At 46.1% G+C, this 25176-nt stretch overlaps 1 protein-coding gene across 2 annotated transcripts in view; it reads left to right on the forward strand.

Annotated features, from left to right (window-relative positions):
- LOC137353366 (beta-1,3-N-acetylglucosaminyltransferase lunatic fringe-like) overlaps positions 1-24500 on the forward strand; it is a 46979-nt gene extending 22479 nt beyond the window's left edge. The window contains exons 2-8 of one of the 2 annotated variants that reach the window (XM_068019547.1): positions 5088-5136; positions 9252-9354; positions 13066-13219; positions 15347-15432; positions 17198-17363; positions 19545-19630; positions 23820-24500. In XM_068019547.1, the coding sequence (XP_067875648.1) occupies positions 5088-5136; positions 9252-9354; positions 13066-13219; positions 15347-15432; positions 17198-17363; positions 19545-19630; positions 23820-23871 (696 nt within the window). In that variant the 3' untranslated portion in view covers positions 23872-24500. The remainder of the gene's footprint in view (positions 1-5087; positions 5137-9251; positions 9355-13065; positions 13220-15346; positions 15433-17197; positions 17364-19544; positions 19631-23819) is intronic. The other variant, XM_068019549.1, reaches the window with a different exon arrangement.
- Positions 24501-25176: the final 676 nt, after the last annotated feature.

Below are 25176 nucleotides of genomic sequence, written 5' to 3' on the forward strand. Positions count from 1 at the left end.
GTCCATGCCAGTGTTTATGCTCCACATGAGCCTCCTTCCACCCCTCTTCATCTCATTCTGTCAGCATATCCTGCTATTCTTTTCTCCCTTATGTACTTATCCAGCATCCCCTTAAACATATCTATGCTATTTGCCTCAGCTACTCCCTGGGTCCCTGGGTAAAGAAGTTTCTCCTGAATTCCTTATTGGATTTATTAGCAATTATCTTATATTTATGACTCCTAGTTTTGGTCTCCCCACGTGGAAATATCTACTCTACGTCTACGACCCTATGTCATGCAGACCCCCACCTGCCAAGAATGAGGCATATGAATTTCGTCATATGAACATTAATTTTAAACTGTTGCTGGAGTGAAGAAATTACTTGTTAAAGAGATCACCAGACCTTTGACTGGAGGACATTTTCATACTAAGAGACGGTGCTTGAGGAGACAAAGAACTACTCCCTGACCAATTAACCCAAATGGATTTTGATCACCAGACATTGAAGGTGTAAGGAAGCGCACTCCAGGTCTGCTAAGATGATACAATCCACAAAGACAGGACTGGTTAAACCAGCTGGTCACATGACTAACCGGCTGGCCCAGGCTTTTTGAGTTCGACACTGGACAGTTGAGACTGCAGAGAGTTTGCAACTGAAGCTGGAGCAAGAAAGCCCCTCTCCTGGCTGACCCTCTCTCGCTTTCTCCCAAGTCACCGGACCCACGGAAGACACGTAAACTTCAAGAGAGAAAAGACTCCTACATTAAACAAGTTGAAGCGTGAACTGGGCCCTAACGAAAACCAAGACTTACCAGCAACCAAAGACTCCACATTGAACTTAAAGGACTGTAACTATAATCCAGATATTGCCTCAAACTTTTCGCCTTTATTCTTTTCTACTTTTTCTATCTCTCTGTGCGTGTATGTTTATCGCATATGTATGCTAGCGTGGTCGCATCGCATATTCATAGTCGGTAACTGGATTAGAGTTTAAGATTAATAAACTTCCACCTTTCTTGTTTAAGTCTCAGGAAATGCATCTGATTTCTTTGCCTTACAATTGGAGAAGTGAACAAGGATTCACTGACGGGGAGCTAAAAACAGTGTTTATAAAATTAAACCCTGTTACGGTTAGACCAGGCAAAGGCTGAGAGGGAACCCCTAGACCCCTTCTCACCTGGTTGTAACACTTATCAGACCCCTTTATAATTTTAAAAGCATCTAACAAGTCACCCCCTCCCCCATCACTGATAGTTATAACTTCTCAGTTCTGATAGCAACCCTGTACCTGAAGCCAGGCAGTGGGATGGAGCTGTCAGTCGTAAACATACAGGCCTCACTTTAAAGTATCCAAATATCTCAGCCCTTTGCGTGTAACTGGTGCTGTCTTCTAATCGGCTGTTTCCGGAGTGGTAATGGAGATAGTTTCCCAGTAAAACCACAGGGCAGGTTCAGTGACTGCAGTTGGACAGAGGCTGAGCTTTGAAACCACTACTCATTGTTGGTCACAGCGATAGACCCGGGGTTCCTCTGGCAATACAAATGACAGTTTTTAAGCGATAGTAAAGACTGTATGAGTTGGCTGAACCCATTTCGGTGTTCAGTATGTTACTGAGCCATACTGACTGGACAATGACAGTCCGTGTGGAGTTTACTGATCACAGCTGGAGCAGCCCCCGTTAATTTGGGATCCCTTTCCTGAATTCCCACGTTGGTCCATACTCACTGCTTTCAATGGCAAACTATTGCGTAAATTAAGATCCACTTCTGAACTAATTTTTCAATGAGATCGATTTTAGCTCACAGCTTCCCTATAATAACCTTCTCATGCCTTCTCCTGATTCAGTGAAATGAATGGTGAGAAATTTGTTTTTGGCAAGAGTGGAAAGTGGGTCATAGCGAATCAGCAGCTGGTTCACTCACTTAATGGAAAATGAAAGACTGCCTGAGTGTAAAACGGGCCGATTTGCTATTGCCCAATTTGCACTGTTGTCCAAATGAGCACTTGAAATGCCATAGCATACAAGGTTATGGGCCAAGTGCTGGAAAATGGGATTAGAATAGATAGGTGCTTGATGGCGGGCGTGGGCAGAAGGGCCTGTTTCTGTGCTGTTTGACTCTTTGACTCTAAAAGATCCCATGGCGCTATTTTGAAGAACACGGTAGTTCTCCCCGATAATAAAAACAGTAAATGCTGGGGTTCTGATGAACGGTCACTGACCTGAAACGTTAACTCTGTTTCTCTCTCCACAGACGCTGCCAGGCCTGCTGCGTATTTACAGCATTTTCTGTTAACATTTCCGATTTCCAGCATCCACAGTATTTTGCTTTTGTAGTGGTTCTCCCTTGGTGCCTTGGCTGACATTTATTCCTCGCGCAACAGCTGAAAACAGTGCAGTTTGTGGGAGCTTGCTGTGTGCAAATTGGCTGCTGTAGTTCCTACATTACAAAAGTTAAACAGTTCAAAAGTGCTTTGGGATGAGCTGAGGTTGTGAAAGGCACTATATATGTGCAAGTGCTTTAAGATCCCATCTTGTTTATTTGGAATGAAGGGTACTGTTACGTCTTCTGGTTGTTTTCTGGTTTCCACATGTTAGAAATAATCACACTTAAAACTTGGAAAGGCTGGAGTCTTTGTTTATTCATTCAGCCAGTATACTGCCTGATGTAGGACTGCTTGAGACTGGGTTCCTGTTACATGTCACATGACTCTCCCGTGCAACCGTGAATGTGGCCCCACTGGAATACTTACACCTAACAATTAGTTCCTAGCTAATTAGTTCCTAGCGCTTTAAAGGTAATATAACAATGTATAACAGATACCACAGCTGATAATGGATCAGCAGTTTAGAACTTGCCTCTCCACCCGTGGCCTCTCCGCCCTTGCCTCATGATCTCTGCTGCTGTCTATCAGAACCCAAGCCTTGAGGTCTAAACCCTGTTGTCGTGGAAAATGCGGAAGAATTTGAACATGAAGCAGAGTGAACTGAGGTGGAATTCTTATTGAATTAACTCGTCGCCTTTTGCTTAAACAAGGCCAGCCCAGCTGCCCCTCATTAGCATATCAGCTGGTTAAAGTTAGACCCTGCACTATGCATTCATGTGGAGCAACCTTCTGTTTGGCTCATTGTAAATGAGGAGGCCCCGGCAACAGTGTTAACAGGATCAGCTCTGCTTTATTTCGAAAGCACTGGGCGAGTTTTTTCGGTTGGCAGTGAGTTTGGGGTGGGGGTAGGAGTGGTGGGTGAGGTTCTGGATCGAAAGCCTCATATCTCTGTTCCACTATTGCAGCCGATGAAAGGCTTATCTGAAGAAATGGGGAAGCTTCTCTTGTGGTGCAAACAGCTGTCTCAAAGGAAAATGCGGAATGAGGAAATGGGTGACGTTTGCTTACTGGCGCAGATATTTCTGTTGGCTGTCTTGTGTGTTGTTACCGCCCATTTCCCTGTACTGAAAAACTGGAACCTTGCACTGAGCACAACCAGTGTCACACATGATACCATAATGACTAGAGGTCGTAACCTTATGGTAGTTCTACGGCCTCCACTGATGGTTAAATCTCTAAATCCCAGGTGTGGTACCGAGTCCAACACTGACACTCACTTGTCTGGACTTTCAGGTCTCGATTTTAAGTTGGGATGGGATCTTTTTGTGCGAGCAGCCTGGGGTGAGTTAAAAACACGCATGTGGAGGCCCCGGAGAGATTTTGACTCCGGCCCCTTATTTAAACATTCAAGCTGGCCAGAGTCCCACCCGAACCTGCAGGAATCACTGCCTGGGGTGGGGATTTGGGTAGCAGGAGGCCGCAGCTAGTGGCCCATGGGAATGGACCCTGGCCATCAGTTAAGTGGTGAGGGAGGGGGGGGATCCAGAGCTGATCACGATCGGGGAGAGAGGAAAGAAGCCAGGGGAAATGCAGGCCCAAAGTTTGCGTGCAGGAGCACCTCTGCACAAGGAAGCTTTCAAAAGAAATTAGCCGACCTTGCTTGACCTCCTCTGGCCTTCGATCTGGCTCCCAGCAGTTTTGGCCTGACGAGGAAGCCAACACTGCTCCACTGCACAGGCCTCAGTTCAAAATTGCACAGCAGGCCTCGATTTCGAAACCAGAGCCTGACCACCATATTTAAAAGAAGGACCCCCCACTGACTTGGGTGCCCTGGCTGCCTGTAATTTAAAATTGCAGTCGGTCAGTTTGATACGTGAGAGAAGTGATTAAGTGCACCCCCCCACCCCGCTCCATTTTAACTGCCCCTCCCCCGCTCCACCCTCCCCGGCCTGGTTTCCGCCAGACAGGAGTTAAAATTGAGTCCAGAGTGCTTGTGATACTGTACCTCATCGTGAGCCATAATCACATCGGGCGAAAACAGGATGGGGAAATTGGAAAAGGGCAGCATTAATTTTTATTTATCTTGCTCATTTTCTCCTCCTCTTTATGAATTGTACGGTCGGCCATTCTGAATCTGGTCTCCAAGCAGTAACGCCATCTCAGGATTCACCTTAAAATTAGCCATTTTTAAAATTATTTGCGTCAGTCATTGAAAATGTTCTTTCAAAATTTTGACCCTTCTATTGGAAAAGTAATCTCCAGGGACTTCACCAGTTGCATAGGCCTCAAGCAGGTTCCAGAACTCAAAAGACATGGACCCATTTCTCGTGCGGCTCCTAGCTTGTTTGCAGTTCTGGATCTGTCGGGAGGTAATGAGGGTATTAATGCGTTGCCGAGGGGAAAGATACAGTCCGGAAGGAGGCCATTCAGCCCATCATGCCTGTGTTGAAAGGACTATCCAATTAATCCTACTCCCCCTGCTCTTTCCCCATCGCCCTGTTAGCGTTTTCATTTAAAAAGACTTGCATTTATATAGTGCCTTTCACGACCACCGATGCCTCCAAGCACTTAACAGCCAGTCTTTTTGACGTGTAGTCACTGTTGTAATGCAGCTATCACAATCGAAAGGAGAAGAATTTATGCCAGGTGCTTGTCAAGTTGAACCAGTCATTGGTCCGATGACCATTTTTGTCGATTTTTGATTATCTAATACTTAATGCGCTGGATTGAATTTAGAAGACAGTGTGTCCTTAATAGTTTCTCTTTCATTTTGTCCCAGACATACATCTTCACTGACGACGAGGATGAGGAGCTGAAGATCAGGACAGGTGGGGGCTGCTCTTTGATGATACGGGTTGTGTGGACCCTCTCAGTTCCTGGCATAGAGGCTCGGGCAGCACAAGTTACCTTTAAATCCATGTTACCATTCATTTTACTGACTAACAGATCTGGATGTACTGATTTAGGATTTACCTACTTATAAGGTGACAACTGTAGGAACAGCCCATTCCAAAGCTCCAGGCCTACAAAATTTAAACTGGACAAACCAGCGAGTGAGAAATATATGCACAAATGGAAGCCGAGGTTGTCTAGGTTTCGTGGGCCGGTTAGCCAGAGCTCACAGGCTGTGCTTTGGGCCATTGGAACATGGGAGATGAGTATTCTGTTTGTTGGAGTACTTCCTCAGACACTGACTCAATCCCTATATATTGCAGTAGAATTAAACAGTTCATAGTGAAATCCTGCTTCAATTGTATAGAACCTTGGTTAGACTGCACCTGGAGTACTGTGTGCAGTTTTGGTCCCGTTACCTTAGGAAGGATATTATTGCCATAGAGGGAGTGCAACGAATGTTCACCAGACTTGTTCCCGGGATGGTGGGACTGTCCTATGAAGAGAGATTGGGGAAACTGGACCTGTATTCTCTAGAGTTTCGAAGAATGAGAGGTGATTTCATTGAAACCTACAAAATACTTAAAAGGAATAGACAGGGTAGATGCAGGTAAGATGTTTCCCCTGGTTGGGGAGTCTAGAACCAGTGGACACAATTTTAAAATAAGGGGGAAGCCACTTCGGACCGAGATGAAGAGAAATTTCTTTACTCAGAGGGTGGTGAATCTTTGGAATTCTGTACCCCAGAGGGCTGTGGAAGCTCAGTTATTGAGTTTGTTTAATGCAGAGATTGACAGATTTCTGAATACCAATGACATGAGGGGATATGAGGATAGTGTGGGGGGAAAAGGCATTGAAGTGGATGATCAGCCATGATCATATTGAATGGGGGGGGGGCAGGCTCAGTGGGCTGAATGGCCTACTCCTGCTCCTATGTTCCTATAAGAACAGATAAGTTTGGGACTAATTTCAGAGGCGCCATTCTTCATGGACAAACCTAAAAGTTTAGTAAGTTATTATAGTATGGGGGCTTTAAAGCCCAGTCAGATCCACTTCCCATCCAACATTCCAGCAGGTTCACTGGAGAACACTGAGGGCCATTGCTGGAGCTTATTGTAAAATGCTTACAAGCTGAGCGCAGAACAGGGGCCAAAGTCGTGATCCTTAGGGCTCATAATTCACCTGTGCATTAACTGGAATCTGGATCAATCTTCGCACCAAAGCAACTGAGTGCGAGCACTTTGGGAGAGAGGAATGAGGAGTACGGATGGTGGACCAGTGAGAATTCATTAAACCAGTATCGCAACCACATACTAGAGCCGTTCAAATCATGCATATACATCCTACATCTTCACATCAGAAAGGCTGAGGTCATTGTTTTAGGACTCTGACATGAGTTTCGCCCATTGCAACTGACTCCAGTCCCCCCCCCAAAACCTCGCTCAGACTGACCCAGATCGAGTGAAAGCTTAGTGTCCTTTCTGACCCACAGCTATACATCAAACCCTCACATTCTTTCCATCACCGTGGAATATCACTAACCTCTGCCGCTCCGTCACTGAAACCCAATCGCGTTTTCGATTCCAGGCTCCAATACTCCAATCCTTTTCCTTTGCTGGCCTTTTATCTCCATCCTCCACAAACTCCGACTTTCACAAACCCCTGCTGCCATTTCTTCTTCCATCATCCCCATGCACCTACACTGGTTCCCTATTTACAAACACATTAAGTTTAAAATTCTCGTACAATTACATAAAATGTTCAGCACAGGAACAGGCCATTCGGCCCAACTGGTCTGCACTGGTATTTGTGCTCCACAGCAGCCTCTTCTCATCCGACTTCATCTCATCCTATCTGCATTTCCTTCTGTTCCTTTCATCCTAAACTTCAAGTCTCTCTCTACCCCCAAAACATTCTCCTGTCACTGCCAGTCCTCTGACTCTGCTCTTCTGTATATCCTCCCTCTTGTTGTCCCAGCTGAATGGTGAGAAAGTTTTCCGATGCCTGGGCCCGACCCTGTGATGCTCCCTCCATGCACGCTTGCTCCTCTCCACTCCTATCCTCGTGAAGAACCTTCTCGAAACTTATCTTTCCATCCCAATTCTTAGTCACGCATCCTCATCTCTCCCTCATTAGCTCACCATCCATTCCTGTTTATCTGTTCATGTTTATTAAGCATCTTGTGGCAATTTGTTTTTTACACTAAACACAATGTTATGGTGCAAAACTTAAGTTTGCTGCATGGCTCATGTGCTTGCACCACCTGTGGTAGTATGAATGGGTACACTGGGTATGGAGCTGACTGGCATTTGTGCAAATTGTCTCTTCGGGCCGATACACGTTAGTGTGTAGATTATTCTTTAGAGAGTGACCATCTCCAGTGTTGTGTGTGGGAGTGCCCAGGCGAGCACAAAATCTGGGCTGTTCATTGAAAGGGACACCAGGCAAGCAAGTGGCCCGTGTGGTATTTTAATACAAATAGTAAGGCTTGCATTATGTTACCAGGAACCGGCTGTTGACTTGAGTCAACTATATACATTAGAAAAAAATTCACAACTTTCAAGACCTCCTGAAGCTCAAAGTACTTTATAGCCAATGAAGTCATTTTGAAGCATAGTCACTGTTATAATTTATTTATTGATACAGCACTGAAACAGGCCCTTTTTGCCCACTGAGTCTGTGCCGACCATCAACCACCCATTTATACTAATCCTACATTAATCTGACAGTAACCTGTCTCTAGATGCAGAAATCAACAAGCGCATGGGTAAGGCTTCCACTGCTATGTTCAGACTGGCCAAGAGAGTGTGGGAAAATGGCGCACTGACACGGAACACAAAAGTCCGAGTGTATCAGGCCTGTGTCCTCAGTACCTTGCTCTACGGCAGCGAGGCCTGGACAACGTATGCCAGCCAAGAGCGACGTCTCAACTCATTCCATCTTCGCTGCCTTCGGAGAATACTTGGCATCAGGTGGCAGGACTATATCTCCAACACAGAAGTCCTTGAAGCGGCCAACATCCCCAGCTTATACACACTACTGAGTCAGCGGCGCTTGAGATGGCTTGGCCATGTGAGCCGCATGGAAGATGGCAGGATCCCCAAAGACACATTGTACAGCGAGCTCGCCACTGGTATCAGACCCACCGGCCGTCCATGTCTCCGTTATAAAGACGTCTGCAAACGCGACATGAAATCGTGTGACATTGATCACAAGTCGTGGGAGTCAGTTGCCAGCATTCGCCAGAGCTGGCGGGCAGCCATAAAGACAGGGCTAAATTGTGGCGAGTCGAAGAGACTTAGTAGTTGGCAGGAAAAAAGACAGAGGCGCAAGGGGAGAGCCAACTGTGCAACAGCCCCAACAAACAAATTTCTCTGCAGCACCTGTGGAAGAGCCTGTCACTCCAGAATTGGCCTTTATAGCCACTCCAGGCGCTGCTTCACAAACCACTGACCACCTCCAGGCGCGTATCCATTGTCTCTCGAGATAAGGAGGCCCAAAAGAAAAAAGAACATTAATCCCATATTCCTACCACATCCCCACAATTCCGTTACCACCTACCTACACTAGGGGCAGTTTATAATGGCCAATTAACCTATCAACCTGCAAGTCTTTGGCTGTGGGAGGAAACCTGAGCATCCGGCGAAAACCCACGCAGTCACAGGGAGCACTTGCAAACTCCGCACAGGCAGTACCCAGAACTGAACCTGGGTCACTGGAGCTGTGAGGCTGCGGTGCTAACCACTGCGCCACTGTGCCGCAGTAATGTAGTAAGGTTTCCTTTGGAAGATGAATGGATTGATAGATCGGGGGAGTTGGTAGGTGGGCTTGAGGGAAGAATGGATTGGCTCGGGCTGAATGGCCTTTTCCTGGTGTTAATATTTGTTGGTATGATTGAATGAGTGGGAATTCAGCTGCTGGGTGCCCGGTTTTCCTGCGTACTGATAGGTTCTACCTTGAGTTTGTGCCTGTCACTGGCCTGTATTTCAGCTCTGAATTGTTCCGTGATGGTCGTGTTAATACTCTGCGCCTTTTGCTTCCCGCCACACAGGCCACCGAGTGATCAACACCAACTGCTCTTCGGCGCACAGCCGCCAAGCCTTATCGTGCAAGATGGCAGCAGAGTACGACGTGTTCATAGCGTCACGTCTGAAGTAAGTTGTCAGGCTGTCAGTGGTGTTGCTGCAGCCGTGTGAATGAGCCGGGACTATGTTGAAATAAAGGGTCAAAAAACACGCCAACGCATGAGTCATAGAATAATAGAATAGTATAGCACGGAGGGAAATCAATCTGCTTATATCCTTCTATTTCATGCATTTATCTAGCTTCCCCTTACATGCATCTATGTTATTCATAGAATCATAGGCTAGTACAGCATAGAAAAGGCCATTCAACCTATCGAGCTCTTTTGAAGAGCAGCCCCATTATTCCCACTCCCCCAGCTCTTTCCTTTTCTGTTTCATGTATTTATCCAATTCCCTTTTGAAAGCCACAATTGAATCTGCCTCCACCACACTATCAGGCAACGTATTCCAAATGCTAGGGGCTCGTGTAAAAATAAAATTTCTTCATGCTGCCTCTGGTTCTTTTACCCATCACCTTAAATCTGTGCCCTCTGTTTATTGACCCTTCAGCCACTGGAAACAGTTTCCCTTTATTTGGTCTGTCTAAACCCTTCATGATTTTAAACACCTTTATCAATTCTCCTCTTTGCCGTCACTGCTTTACGGAGAACAGCCCCAGCTTCTCCGGTCTACCCATGCAACTGTAATCCCTCATCACTGGAACCATTCTAGTAAATCCCTTCTGTACCCTCTTCAAAACCAATTGTGGTGCCCAGACTTGGAGACAATACTTCAGTTGAGGCCGAACTAGTGTTTTATATAGGCTTCCTGACTTTCGTACTCTATGCCTCTATTTCCAAACCCCAGGATTCCATAAGCTTAATTAATTGCTTTGTTAACCTGTTCTGCCATCTTCAAAGATTTATACTCAAACAGCCTGTGTCTCTGTTCTTATACCCACTTTAAGATTGTACCTTATACCTTGTATTGTCTCTGCTGATTCTTCCTACCAAAATATCTCCCGTCGCACTTATCCGCGTAGAATTTCATCTGCCTTGTGTCCGCCCATTCCACCAGTCTATGTCCTCTGTTTAGTTCCAAGTATTGTTTCATCTGCAAGTTTCAAAATTGGGCCCTGTACTCCCCCAAGTCCAGGTCATTAATGATAAGCAAAAACAGCAGTGACCCTAGTACTGAACCTTGGGGAACACCACTGTGTACCTCCATCCAGTCCAAGAAACCAATCGCCACAAGCCACCATGAACTTGTACAATACACCATCTGCACTGGAATCAGAGCAACCCATTGAGTTTCCTGTCATCCTGACTAAGGTCAACTAATCCGTTTTTTTATTTGTTCATGGGATGTGGGCTTTATTGTCAAGGTCAACATTTACCGCCCATCCTGAATTGCCCTTGAGAAGATGGTGGTGAGCCACTGTCTTGAACTGCTGCAGTCCATGTTGTGCAGGTACGCCAATAGTGTGTTAGGTAGGGAGTTCCAGGATTTTGATCCAGTGACAGTGAATGAACAAGGATATAGATCCAAGTCAGGATGTTGTGTGATCTGGAGTGGAACTTGCAGTTGGTGATGTTCCCATGCGCCTGCTGCCCTTGTCCTTCTGGGTGGTAGAGGTCGTGGGTTTGGAAGGTGCTGTCGAAGGAGCCTTGGTGCATTGCTGCAGTGCATCTTGTAGATGGTACACACTGCTGCTACTGTGCGCTGGCGGTTGGAGGGAGTGAATGTTTATGTTGGGGGATGAGACCCCTGTTGCAGTGAGGTGCAAGGTGGGACTTTGTTTCCTGTGCTGCATGTCAACTTTAAGACTTTTCCTTGATAACTACTGAATATTGTCTCCCCCTGCTGGAACAGCTTTGCATTGCTTTGCAAGAGTGATGCCATTCAGTTGATGGAAACAACAACTCATCCTTGCATTTATATAGCTCCTTTAATATAGCAAAATGCCCCAAAATACTTCACAGGAGCATAATCAAACAAAATTTTACACTGAGCCATATAAGGAGATGCTAACATACTTGACCAGTAGCTTGCTCAAAGAGATAGTCTTTAAGGAGTGTCTTAAAGGAGGAAAGAGGTGGAAAGGTGGAGAGGTTTAGGGAGGGAATTTCAGAGCTTGGCGCCCAAGCAACTGAAGGCACTGCCACCAATGGCGGAGTGTTGAAAATTGAAAATTGGGGATGCATAAGAGGCCAGATTGGAGGAGCGCAGATATCTCCGAGCTGGAGGAGGTTACAGAGCAAGGGAGAGGTGAGGCCTTGGATGGACTTGAAAACAAGGATGAGAATTTTAAAAATCAAGTTGCTGCCCAACCAGGAGCCTGTGTAGGTCAGCAAGTGCAAGGGTGACAGGTGAAGAGGACTTGGTGTGAGTTAAGAGATGGGCAACAGAGTTTTGGATGGTAGCAGAGATTTGAGAGACTTGTCAAGTGTCTATCCTATGCTCAGCTGACTAATGAGATGCAAGTCTCCGTTATCTGCTGGGTATAAGGGATAAATGTGAGATGTATCTGCGCATTCTGACATGAGTTGCTACTGGGCTTGGGCCCAGGGCACAAACCTGGATGTCATTGAATGCCAATTGGCTCAGGGTGTCTATTGTCCTAATGGAAGAAACGGTGGAGTAGAGGGAGCTGGAGGTGAGATATATTCTTGGGTTACAGTGGATTCAATAATCTATCTGTACAAGGCAATGGTTAGAGTATGCAGTTTTAGGCACCTCATTATACAAAAAAATATTCAAGTGACAGAAAATGTACAGTGTAGATTCACCAAGATAATCCCAGTGATGAGAAACTATAATTATGAGGAAAGATTTTAGCTGATGGGCGAGAAAGCGAGGAGATTTAAATGTTTTAATTTTGTGTTACCATTTCTATATGTAAATCTCTTTATGACCTTGCCCTCCCTATCGCATAACCTCTTGCAACTCTGCAGTGACCTCCCCTTCTCCCCACCTCTCCCAGTTTGTCATAACATGGAATGCTTTGCAACAGGAAAATGGTTGAGATGGAGACCGTCGCATCTTTTAGGGGAAGATTGGATCAATGCTTGAGGAAGGGCAGTGATCAGCTTGTAGCTGACTGGGGACCACAGTTTTCAATGGATGGATTTAGGTTGTCTTGATATATTTGAAAAAGTAAATAAACACTTGTTATTTTTAACCAAAGAAGGAGAAGGAGAGAAAGAAAGGAGTGAGAGAGGGAGAGAAGAAGAGATTGAACTTAGATCTCCATCAGATGGCAGCTTGAGGTGTTATTTTATGCTTCCCTTGTCAAGAACATAAGAATATAAGAAATAGGAGCAGGAATAGGCCATTCAGCCCTTCAAACCTGCTCTGCCATTCATTAGGAACAATGCAGTGACAGCCCAAACAAGACTGGGTCCATCTGGTTCTCCCTGTCCATCTAACCACATCCCCTCCCCACTATCCACCCAATACGACCACCAGCTCTTACTTTTCAAGGTTGTTTCTTTTCTCTATCTGAGTCCGGACCTAGGCCAACATTTCTATCTTCAGTTGTGGAGAGCCTGAGGATTCTCTGGCCTCGGCTTGGATAGTTTTCTCTTAATCAGGTTGTCATCATCCTTGATCTGGTGTACTGCATCTGCAAATGCAACACCAGATTGAGGGGGGGGTGGCAAAACCCACCCCCCAACATCACCAAAACATCCGTGGAGCCCAACGTGTTGCACCTGAGTTGCCCCGTTTAGTGCCTGCACGCTTTATCTCAATAAGAACTGTCCACCTCTAACCTCTGCCCTCCTTGTGCTGATTCTCTAGGTGGTTTTGCCATGTCGATGATGATAATTATGTCAATGTGCATGCCCTGCTGAAATTGCTGTCGAGCTTCCCTCCCACACAGGATATCTACGTGGGAAAACCCAGCCTGGATCGACCAATCGAAGCATCTGAGAAGTTGCCTAACAATAAAACAGTGAGTGACTTCAGTGTATATTAAAAAAAAACATCCTTTTGAATTTAAATTTTATTCTGGGTTTACATGAATAGTTAGAGTAGAATCATAGAATGGTACAGCAGGCGGTGGCCATTTGGCCCATCGTGACTGTGCTGACTCTTTGAAAGAGCTATCCAATTAGCCTCACAGCCACTGTCCGTCCCTCTAGCGCTGAACATTTTTTTCCTTCGAATATTTATCCAATTCCCTTTTGAAGGTTACTATTGAATCTACTTCCACCTCCCTTTTTATTATTTAAATGCTCTTGGGCATTTTGCCGACCTGGCATTGTACGCAGATGGGCACGACAAAATGGGTCTGTGGATGTGGTTGTACGCACTGTTGCACTTTTAATGAATTGATGCTCTGTTGCCCGTGGTCATGGTGTGTGGGTGACGAGGGAGGGGAAGATTAGATGGGCAGGGCCTGTGAGGGGTGCCTGGCTATGTTTGGGCTGCCACTGCCTTAATCTTGTCGTGCCCACAGTTGGTGGTGTCAGTGTTGCCAATGCCAATGAACGGTTGGCCTGGCTGGGTTGGCAGCACTCTTGGCTTTGAGTCAGAAGGCTGTCACGTCAAGTCTTGCTCCTGGAGTTAGGAATAACAATCTTGGCTGACGCCTCAGTGCAGTATTGAGGGGGTGCTGCATTGCCAGAGGTGGAACTGAGGCCCCTGTTTTCATCTTCAGGTGAACATTAAGGATCCTGCAGTCGCCCAGTGTTCTGGACAACATTTTGCCCTCAACCATAAATACATTGGCTAGCATCTCCCTCACTGGGGTACAGTTCCGTAGTCATTACTGATCCATTGAATGTATGTTTATGTTTCTTGACAACTAAGCTCTGGGTGGAAATTGTAGCTGATTTTTCTGTCCCTAATCCAGAGCCATTGTGGAAAATTGTCATCCCCTTAACATTGCGAACAGCTCAACCTCTTATCTTAACCATTCTGATGGATCTTCCGTGTACCTTTGTCCACAGAGAGTTCAGAGTTTACTCGTGTGTCAGCTGTGGTTCAGTTGGCCGCACACTTGCCTCTGAGTTACAAGGCTCTGGGATCAAGTCCTACTCCAGGGCTTGTGCACAAAGGTCAAGGCTGATGCTACAGTGCAGTACTGAGGGAGTGCTGCACTGTTGGAAGCATCACCTTTTGGATGAGGCATTGTTCAGTTGTATGTAAAAGATCCCACGGCACTATTTTGAAGAAGAGCAAGGGAGTTCTCCCTGGTGTCCGGGTCAATATTTATCCCTCAATTAACATTGCAGGAACAAATGATCTGGTCAAAGTACTTTAATGGCTGTACAACTCTTTGAGACGTCTGTTGGGCATGAAAGGCGCTATATAAATGCAAGTCTCTCTTTTTTCAGTGTGTAATGATGGTGTAAATATGGATACCTGAAGCTCCATCCAGTGGTAGAATGTTTAACTGCAGGTGACTGGAAGCTTTATTGGAAGATCCTATCAAAGTGCCACCTAGAGGCATAACCTAGTGGTAGTGCCCACAAAACAACAACACCAACAACTTGAATTTCCATATTCAGTCATAGAGTCATTCCGGCACAGGAGGAGGCCTTTCGGCCCATTGAGTCCATGCCAGCTCTCTGTAGAGCAATCTAGTCAGTCCCATTCCCCTTCTCTATCCCCGTAGCCCTGCAGGTTTATTTCCCTTAAGTGCCCATCCAATTTCCTTTTGAAATCATTGATCGTCCCAGCAATGTCGGAGATGCCATCTTTCACGAGAGGTTAAACCGCGGCCCCTTCTACCCTCTCAGGTGGCTACGCAAAAGGTCCCATGGCAGTATTTTGAAGAAGAGCAGGGGAGCTTTGCCCATGTTGCTAATATTTATCCATCAGCCAACATCACTCAAACAGATTATTTGGTCATTATCACATTGCTGTTTGTGGGAGCTTGCTGTGTGCAAATTGGCTGTTGTGTTTCCTACATTACAACAGTGACTACACTTCAAAAGTATTTAATTGGCTGTAAAGCACTTTGGGATGTCCTGACATCATGAAAGGCGCTATATAAATGTAGGTCTTTTTATTCATGCAGCAGACTATCAGGCTGAAGGTGACCATGAATAATGATTTCATCTACATTTTACAGAAATCTGTCTTCTTTTGGTTTGCCACCGGTGGAGCCGGGTTCTGTATCAGCCGAGGGTTGGCACTGAAGATGGCACCTTGGGCAAGGTAGGTGTGTCATCCATCCACCAAAACAATGGGTATAAGGGTTCAATATAACATTCACAGGTTATTGGGGGATGGAACGGGACTGGATTCTTTTGACTGGAATATTTTGTGACCTGCATACCCTTAGATCTAAACTTTGCTTGATTCTAGTTTAATGTTGGTTTTTAACAACTGTTCCTGATCAAGTATGCCACATATTGTTTCTTCCTTTAAATTGAGAAAACCTGGGTGAATGCCCGAGGCCCACGGATCCTATATTCTCTGGAGTTTGCAATGGGAGGCTATCTCATTGAAATATTCAAGATTCTGACGGGGCTGAATAGGGTAGACGCTGAGAGATTGTTTCCCCTGGCTGGGGGATCTGAAACATGGGGGCACAGCCTCAGGATAAGGTGCCAATCATTTAGGACTGAGATAAGGAGAAATTACTTCACTCAAAGCGTTGTGAATCTTTGGAATTCTCTACCCCAGAGGGTTGTGGATGCTCCATCGCTGAATATAGTTAAAGCTGGGACAGACAGGGGATCAAAGGGTACGGCGAGCGGGCGGGAAAGTGGAGTTGAGGCCTAAGGTCAGCCATGATCGTATTGAACAGTGGAGCAGGCTCGACAGGCCATATGGTCTACTACTGCTCCTATTCTTCTGTGTTCTTGTGTTAAAAAGGAGTAGAAGAGAAGGACTTTAGATATGGTTGCCAGCCCGGATTGCCCTGGACTCTCCAGGGATTAACGATAAATCTCCAGGGTGCTGCTGTATCGCCCAGGGGGTAAAGCTATAGGGGTCATATTGGAAAATTACCTTTGAATGCTTTCATTGATTCATGATAACAATATTGGAGTTGGGGAAGAAAGGCTGTTTGACAAGGAATCAAGGATCATCCAATCCAATAATGAAATGTCTATTCCCGTTCCAATTGGCTGGAGCAAGGCATTGTCCTTGAGGATGGGCTTGTTGGTCGACCAATGGCAGGAGTGCAGGGACGGAGCAATTGGAGGCGTGGGGTCATGTGATGAAACCTCCAGGAATTTGCCCAACCAGAGTTGGCCACCCAATATTCTTTTCCCAAAAAATATACTTTATTCATAAAATTTGTAAAAGTACATTATATAACAGTTCAAATTTGACATTACATAAAGTGCAATACAGTTCAATTTTTTTTCATTAGGGAACGTGGCACTCAGTAAGTGTAGTGAGGCACCTCAATGTACATTTCATATGAAACGTACAGCCCGAGGAGTTTTACACAGGTTCCAGTCCCTTGGTTCACTGTGGCCGGAGGACCTTGCACAGTGCCCTTTCCCCATTGATTCTTGGCGGTCTCTGCCCTAAGCTTTAGTGCTTCCCTCAGCACGTAGTCCTGGACCTTGGAATGTGCCAGTCTGCAACATTCGGTCATGGATAACTCTTTGCGCTGGAAGACCATCAAGTTTCGGGCATGCCAAAGAGTGTCTTTCACCGAGTTGATGGTCCTCCAGCAGCAGTTGATGTTTGTCTCTCGGGGACATTAAGATTTAGTTTTAAAAAGAGGAATTGCTGGAGGAATGAAAGGACTGAGGGAGGATAGGAGACCCACAGTTAAGCGACGCTGTATAAACTGTTCATAGGAGAGGGTTTCATCCAAGCAGGACGAGGACGAGGACAAGTTGGACTAGCCGGAGAGAGAGGAGTCAAGAAACAGGCCCCTCACACTGCTACATAATCTACTCTTATTGTAAGTATACTATAGAGCACTTAAAAATATAATATTAATTTCTTTTTCATTTAGTGAGGGGCATTTTATGAATACGGCAGAGAGGATCCGTCTCCCTGATGACTGCACCATCGGTTACATCATTGAGGCCATCCTGGGCGTGAATCTGATTCGAAGTCCACTCTTCCACTCCCACCTTGAGAACTTACAGCTGGTTTCTAAATCCCAAATTCAAAGCCAGGTATGTTCCACCATTGCTTTCCGAACTGAATCGCTGAGTGTTATATACACAATTTGACAGATGGAGTATTCAGAGGTGTTAAACCATTCTCAACATAATGCCACTTCCTTCTTACCTATGGATTCAGTAAGTTGATGATGTACTGATGCACTGTGCTGAGGAAACAGATTAACTGTGATTTCCCAAAGAGACCCATGACTGACCCTTATATGTAGAATTGCATAGAATTTACAGTACAGAAACAGGCCAGTCAGCCCAACTGGTCTGTACTAGTGTTTATGCTCCACACAAGTCTCCTCCTGTCGTGTTTGTCTGATCAGTTTGGATTGCTTAAACCTCCGGGTAGAGCTGGAGAGCAGAAGTGGAATTGTGGGAGACTTCTAGAAGCCTCTGGGAGACATTTTGAATTCGTCTCACAGACACAGGCTGCTGTGAAGACATGTGCCACAATCTGTAAGACCTTTTTATAGTTACTGTTAATGTACTTTAAATGAGCCTGTTGGTTATTTAACACACTGTGATATCTACATTGCTCAGAGTTAAGTCGGCTATCGAAATTATACCCAGTGTAAACATAACACCGCCCACCACTTTTCATCCAACCATAACAGCATAACCGATTTATTCCTCATGTACTTATCTAGCTTCGCCTTAAATACATATATACTGTTTGCCTCAATCACTCACTGTCGTGGCGAGTTTCTCATTCTTACCACTCTCTGGGTAAAGACCTTATTGAATTCCATCTGTCAGCTCTGGCTGCTTGCAAATATTATCTTTTGTAATTTATCAAGTGCATCGGCAGACTGGGACTCCCAGTAATATCATTTGTGCATAAGTCCAATTTACACTCAGTTTCTGAATCAGGTCATTTATGTCGACCAGCAGCAGGGAGGTACACTCCACATCTCGCCAACATCACGCCCTTAAATAGCATCTGCTGCCCCCCACCCTCCCAACCCCACGCCTTTCAGCCAATTCTTTATCTACCTCTTGTGTAGCTGCCTTTCATGTGGAACTTTATTGAAAACTGTCCAGCAGCCTAGGCATACTATATCATGGAGCTTCCCAGTGTCCGCATCCAGGCAGGATGTGTCATTGAGAAATTATGTTGTCTGCTGCTTACTAGGTTTGTTCCTATGCATGCTCAGAGGTGTTCCTAGTGGTCAATGCCACTAATTTGCTGTTACTTATGTATACTAGCACTGACAGTTGTTAAGTTTATGTAGCTCTGATTAAAAATAAGCGGGTCTATTTTTTCCTTTCCCTACTTTGTCGTGTCACCAGAACACACCACAATTGTGCCCTAGAGTATCTGTGGGCAATATGCTCCCAGTGCTCCTTCAGGGCAGCACAGTGGCGCAGTGGTTAGCACCGCAGCCTCACAGCTCCAGCGACCCGGGTTCAATTCTGGGTACTGCCTGTGTGGAGTTTGCAAGTTCTCCCTGTGTCTGCGTGGGTTTTCTCCGGGTGCTCCGGTTTCCTCCCACAGCCAAAAGACTTGCAGGTTGATAGGTAAATTGGCCATTATAAATTGCCCCTAGTATAGGTAGGTGGTAGGGAAATATATAGGGACAGGTGGGGATGTTGTAGGAATATGGAATTAGTGTAGGATTAGTATAAATGGGTGGTTGATGGTCGGCACAGACTCGGTGGGCCGAAGGGCCTGTTTCAGTGCTGTATCGCTAAAAAAGAAATCCCACCTTGAGACAACCACTAAGAGGTGAGGAAGGGTCTTTTGATTACTCTCCCTCTGGAGGGAAGTACCAGCCTTCTGGACAATGATGTGGATAAAACCATTGGCTGACCAGTGTAACAAGTGTTCATGATGTAGGTAGGATCTTAAAGGCACATCTGGGCTGTTGACATGGAACCTTTGGGGTGGGCTGAGGTTGGAGATGTCGGACCTTGGGGGTGAGTTAAGGTTGGTGATTTAGGGCTTCAGAGACAGATTAAATTTGATGAGTTGAGGTTGGGGATGCAGAACCTGAGGGGTGGGTTTGAGGTTGGTGATAAGTTGAGGTTGGTTAGACTTACTTGAGGCTGACCAGGTGGGCATTGAAAGTGTAAGGAACTTATTACTGATTCTAAATCATGGGCAAATTCACCATCTTGTGGGGTTCATCACAGAGCAAAATAGAAGATAATAAATTGAAATAAAATCAAAATGATTATTTCCAGGTCACTTTAAGTTATGGAACCTTTGAGAACAAGAAAAATATTGTTGATCTGAAAGGACCGTTTTCTGTCGATGAAGACCCCTCCAGGTGAATACTTTCTACCCCATTGTTGCCCCATTGTGAATAATAAAGGTATTGGACTGATTAAGATGAACTGAGATCTTGGCTGTTCCATGCCAGTGTCTATCACTGGTGGGTAATAGGTACAAGCTTAAAATGATGGATGCTGCTCCGTTGACCCATGTCATGAAATGGGAGGCTGTGGGTTTGATCTGTGCTTCCTGGGTTATTGAGTCCCTAATCTGTTTGGGGGGGTGGGGGGGGGGGGGGGAAGGATGAGGTGGGAGAAGGGGTGTAGCGATCACAGAGTAGGTGATTGTCCACGTGGGAAGATATGCAGGACAGTCTCTTCCAGGCCACTCATGTCTGCCCCGAGTGTATCATCAACAATGTGGAACTCAGGAACAAACAGAAGGTACATTTGTTGTCTTGTGCCTTTTCTGTATGCTTTGCTTTCCTTTCCTGCTACTTAGTGGTCCTGTTGTAGGCAAACTAGCCCCATTGCAAAATATCGTTACGTCTGCCTTGTGTGTCAGGATTGACCAGGTATATGCCTCATTACGACTCGCCCTGCAGACTGTTTGAAGTGACTCTGTTTTCAGACATCTGAGGGCGTTGATTTGAGCTCCATCCGCCCGGGGAAAAGCAGCAGGCGGGGAGGTAAAAACGAACCACAACTTGCATTTTTATAGTGCCTTTAATGTATTAAAATGTCCCAAGTGGCTTCACGGGAGTGTTATCAGACAGAATTTGACATCGAGCTGTAAAGAGATATTGGGACAGGTGACCAAAAGCTTGGTCAAAGAGGTAGATTTTAAAAAATGTCTTAAAGGAAGAAAGTGAGGTAGAGAGGTGGAGTGGTTTAGGGAATTCCGGAGCTTAGGATCCAGGCAGCTGAAGGCAAGCTGAAATCCCAGGAACGTACAAAAAGTAAAGTCAGAGCTGGAGCAGCAGAGAGATCTCGGAGGGCTATAGGGCTGAGGAGTTTACACAGGTAGGGAGGGGCGAGGCCAGGGAGGGATTTGAAAACAAGGATGATAATTTTAAAATCAAGGTGTTACCGGTTTGGGAGCCCATATAGGTCAGTGAGCACAGGAGTGATGGGTGAATGGGACTTGGTGAAAGTTAGGGTATGGAAAGCAGAGTTTTGGATGAGCTCTAGTTTACGGGGGGTGGAAAGTTGGAGGCTGGCCAGGAGAACACTGGAATAGTCGAGACTAGAGGCCTAAAGTTAGGCATGGTGCCTTGCTCTGTTATATTGAGTTCATAGTTGGGTGCTGCGACATGCACATCCAAACACACAAAAGCTAGAAAGGGAGGAGACCAAATTGTGTCTGTAATGAGTTCTTTTTATGTTGTCTAATGTAACATAAATGAGATGCATGGAGTCCAGTTTGTTGATGATCTCAAAACAGGTTTATTACAGCTAAACTTAGGGCAGCACTGTGGTGCAGTGGTTAGCACCGCAGCCTCACAGCTCCAGTGACCTGGGTTCAGTTCTGGGTACTGCCTGTGTGGAGTCTGCAGGTTCTCCCTGTGACCGCGTGGGTTTCCACCAGGTGCTCCGGTTTCCTCCCACAGCCAAAGACTTGCAGGTTAATCGGTAAATTGGCCATTGTAAATTGCCCCTTGTGTAGGTTGGAGAATTGTGGGAATGTGGTAAGGAATATGGGATTAATGTAGGATTAGTATAAATGGGTGGTTGATGGTCAGCACAAACTCGGTGGGCTGAAGGGCCTGTTTCATTGCTATCTCTCTATAAACTATTATACAATACAGAGCCAAGTATTTACAGAACCTGCTTTGGTATTACAGTTGCAGAGTGACTCTGGTTCTGAGTTACGTAACGACCGACTGGTTCTCAGCTCATTAGCATACTAAGACCTTAAAGGGACATCACTCTTAAAGGCAATCATAAACCAGTGTCCCTGCTTTTAAAATTCTAGGACAGGATTTGCTACCTCAGCTTTGCCATCACCTGCCCAAATACAGGAGTGTACCATAATGATTGTGGCTGACTCCCTGCCCTGGTTGATTTAATGAGGGCACCTTGAGATAGATTTGCTTCCAGTTCCCAGTCCATTAATAATCATTACCTCAAAATCTTCTTTACATCAGAAGTGAAGAAACACAATGACATTCAGTTTAGGAGCTTTCATGCTCTCAAATTGCCATTAAACATTTTGCAGTTAATACTCTAAGGAGTTTGTAATGCTATAAACTCTTGATTGCTATCTGATGACCCCTGCTGAGAAATGTGTGTCTCTGTCTGGCTACTGCTCTGTGTGCATGGCAACTGTGTTTGTGTGTCTGCATGTGCGTTTGCACACGCACATGGTGTCTGTATTTGTGTGCACGTGGTGTCTGCGTTTAAATGTGTGTAGTATCTGCGAGTGTGTGTGTGCGCGCACCCATGGGGCTGGATTTTACCTTAGGTGGATGGGACTTCGCCACCAACGTAAAAGTGGGTGCAACCCAGCTGACGCCATGGAGCCAGGACCTCAGGTAAGTTGGGCTTGCCTCACTGGAGGAGTGGTTGGTTGTGGCGGCGAGGCAAGGGTAGTCGTTTGGAGGGAAGGGGGCCTCTTGGGTCCCGGGGGTGGGTTGGGAGGCGGGGGCGGCCCTCAATCGGGCACCCTGTGCCCGACTGCCATGGCACCGTGCCCCCCGGCTGGACAGCCTTTCACGTCCCCAGCACGTCCGCTGGCCAAGGGTAAAATACCACTTACGGGCCTCGATTGGCCTGGGGCCGGTGGGTGGGTAGGCCGTTCCCCCCCCCCCCACCCCTGCCCACCGACCGCTGTAAATTTGGATGGAGGCGGAAGTGGGGCAGGAAGGCCTCCCGGAGCCACCCGCTCAATTTTACGCCACCCCCCCCACCCCCCCCCTCACGCCACCATCCGACTCACTGGGGCGGTATAAAATTCAGCCCATGGTGTCTGCGTTTGTGTGCGCATGGTATCTGCATGTGTGTGTGTGCGCGTGCGTGTGGTGTCTGTGTTCGTGTGTGCATGATGTCTTTGCATGTGTCTGTGTGTGTGTCTGCATGTGTGGTGTCTGCATGTGCGTGGTGTGTGTGCGCGTGTGGTGTGTGTGTGTGCGTGGTGTCTGCGCGCGTGTGTGTGTGCTTTCTGTGTTTGTGTGTGCGTGGTGTCTGTGTGGTGTCTTTTTCTCTGTGGTGTCTGCATCTGTGAGTATGTCTTTGTGTCGGTGTGTGTGTCCGTGCGGTGTCTGTCTTTGTGTGTGTGCGTGTGAGTGTGCCTCTGTCTGTATGTGTCTGTGTGTCCGTGGTGTCTGTCTGGTGTCTTTTTCTCTGTGGTGTCTGCATCTGAGTATGTCTCTGCGTCTGTGAGTATGTCTCTGTCTGTGTGTATGTCTTTGTGTTGGTGTGTGTGTCCGTGCGGTGTCTGTCTTTGTGTGTGTGCGTGTGAGTGTGCCTCTGTCTGTATGTGTTTGTGTGTCCGTGGTGTCTGTCTGGTGTCTTTTTCTCTGTGGTGTCTATGTCTGTGAGTATGTCTCTGTGTCTGTGTGTATGTGTCTGTGAGTCTGTCTTTGTGTCTGTGTGCGTGAGTGTGTGCGACTGTGGGTGTGCCTCTGTGTGTATGTGTCTGTGTGTATATTTTATGGGGCATTGGTGGAGGGTGGAATTATGCTCGACTACCTCACGATGGATTTTTTTTTTAGAGATACAGCACTGAAACAGGCCCTTCGGCCCACCGAGTCTGTGCCGACCATCAACCACCCATTTTACACTAATCCTACACTAATTCCATATTCCTACCACATCCCCACCTGTCCCTATATTTCCCTACCACCTACCTATACTAGGGGCAATTTATAATGGCCAATTTACCTATCAACCTGCAAGTCTTTTGGAGGAAACCGGAGCACCCGGAGGAAACCCACGCAGACACAGGGAGAACTTGCAAACTCCACACAGGCAGTACCCGGAATTGAACCCGGGTCGCTGGAGCTGTGAGGCTGCGGTGCTAACCACTGCGCCACTGATAATGGCTGACACATGTTGTCTGCAGGACACTTGGGAGAGATACCTGACGGTGTCTGACACCAAGAAACCACAGCAGGAAATCATTTTCTCCGGGGGAGGAGGAGATGGGAAAAGCGCGTGGTGAAAAAAAAACAGATGAAATCAATAAAAGAAAAAGAAAATGACCATCCTTCAGGAAAATGAAATAACATTTTATGTCTTCTACAGATTCAAATCCATTCACTGCCTACTTTACCCAGAAACACCTTGGTGTCCCTAGAAGAACATCCCTGACTGCCGTCATGGTCAGGGGTTAAAGGTTACCGGAAGGTAGAGGTCACCATGCCAACTCTGCACTTTCTGAAAGCACTTTGGGCCAATTTCCTTTACAGGCTATGATGTTAACTTAAAAAAAACAAAGGAAAGAAGGAAAACTAAAACTTAAGAGTCAACTATGACGAAGCTGGACAATTATCACTTGAATTGTGGTAAGAAAATGGCCACCCTTCCATGGGTTCCAAATGAGTGGCCCTCAACTATGAATAAAGAAGAGAAGATAGTAAATAAAGAAGCACAAGATGTCAACTAAACACTTGATCGGGGACTATTTTGATAGAGAAATTATTTTTAAAGTATATATATATTTTCTTATTTTTTTCCCTCTTGCAAGAGAAGTCTGAATGATGCCCTTTGGAAAGTGATGAGGACGCCCCCGCTTGCTGGCGAGGGAGCCTATATGATGGATTCTCATAGGCTCAAACTAAAGCAGCGACACCACCCCGTGCAGTAAAAAGCTTACTGATTGGCTGTTTCCTGACTACAGGTTGAACAATTCCCTCAGTTCTGTGCCTTTCTGGAAAATAATATTTTTAATTTAAAAATAAAAGCAAAGAGATATAGTTTTCATGATGTTGGTGTTCTCCCCTGTTTTTAGTGTGCAAATTTGCATTCTTCCGAATATTTTGAATATTTGATTGACTGCCTTGGTATCACTGTTGTTTGTCAGGTTTTCCTAGGTTCAGGCTTGTCCTACAGACCTGACCCACCCCCCCCCCCCACTTCAGATGGATGCGAAAGATCCCACGGGACTATTCGGAGGGAAGCATTTTCCCAGCATCCGGGCCAACGTTTCTCCCTGAACTGGCACCAGCAAATGAAACAGATTACCTCATCATTTGTCTCATTGCTGTTTGTGGGATCTTGCTGTGCGCAATTTGGCTGCCACTTTTCCCGCATCATGACCGTGACCACGCTTCCAAATTACTTCCTTGGGCTGGATAGCGCTTTGGGGCGTCCTGAGCCCGTGAATGGCGCTATATAAATGCAACTCTTCCTTCGCGTGGAATTCCTGTTTACGTTCACACATGAAATTTCTGTTAGCACGTTTCGAACAAGCACAGGAACATTTAAATAAAATCACCAAAGCTTCCGGCTCAAAGGAGGCCATTCAGCCCAATGTGCTGACTCTTTGCTAGACTGATCGTAATCTGAGCCCGCTGCCCAGCACTTGGTTAACTGAGGAGTGCTTTCGGCCTCCTGAGGAGTTAAATGACGCTCCTCCTCTTTCCATCTTCAACTTTCTTGG

Source organism: Heterodontus francisci, chromosome 41 (genome assembly GCF_036365525.1).
Source record: "Heterodontus francisci isolate sHetFra1 chromosome 41, sHetFra1.hap1, whole genome shotgun sequence".
In the NCBI taxonomy this organism is placed as follows: domain Eukaryota; kingdom Metazoa; phylum Chordata; class Chondrichthyes; order Heterodontiformes; family Heterodontidae; genus Heterodontus; species Heterodontus francisci.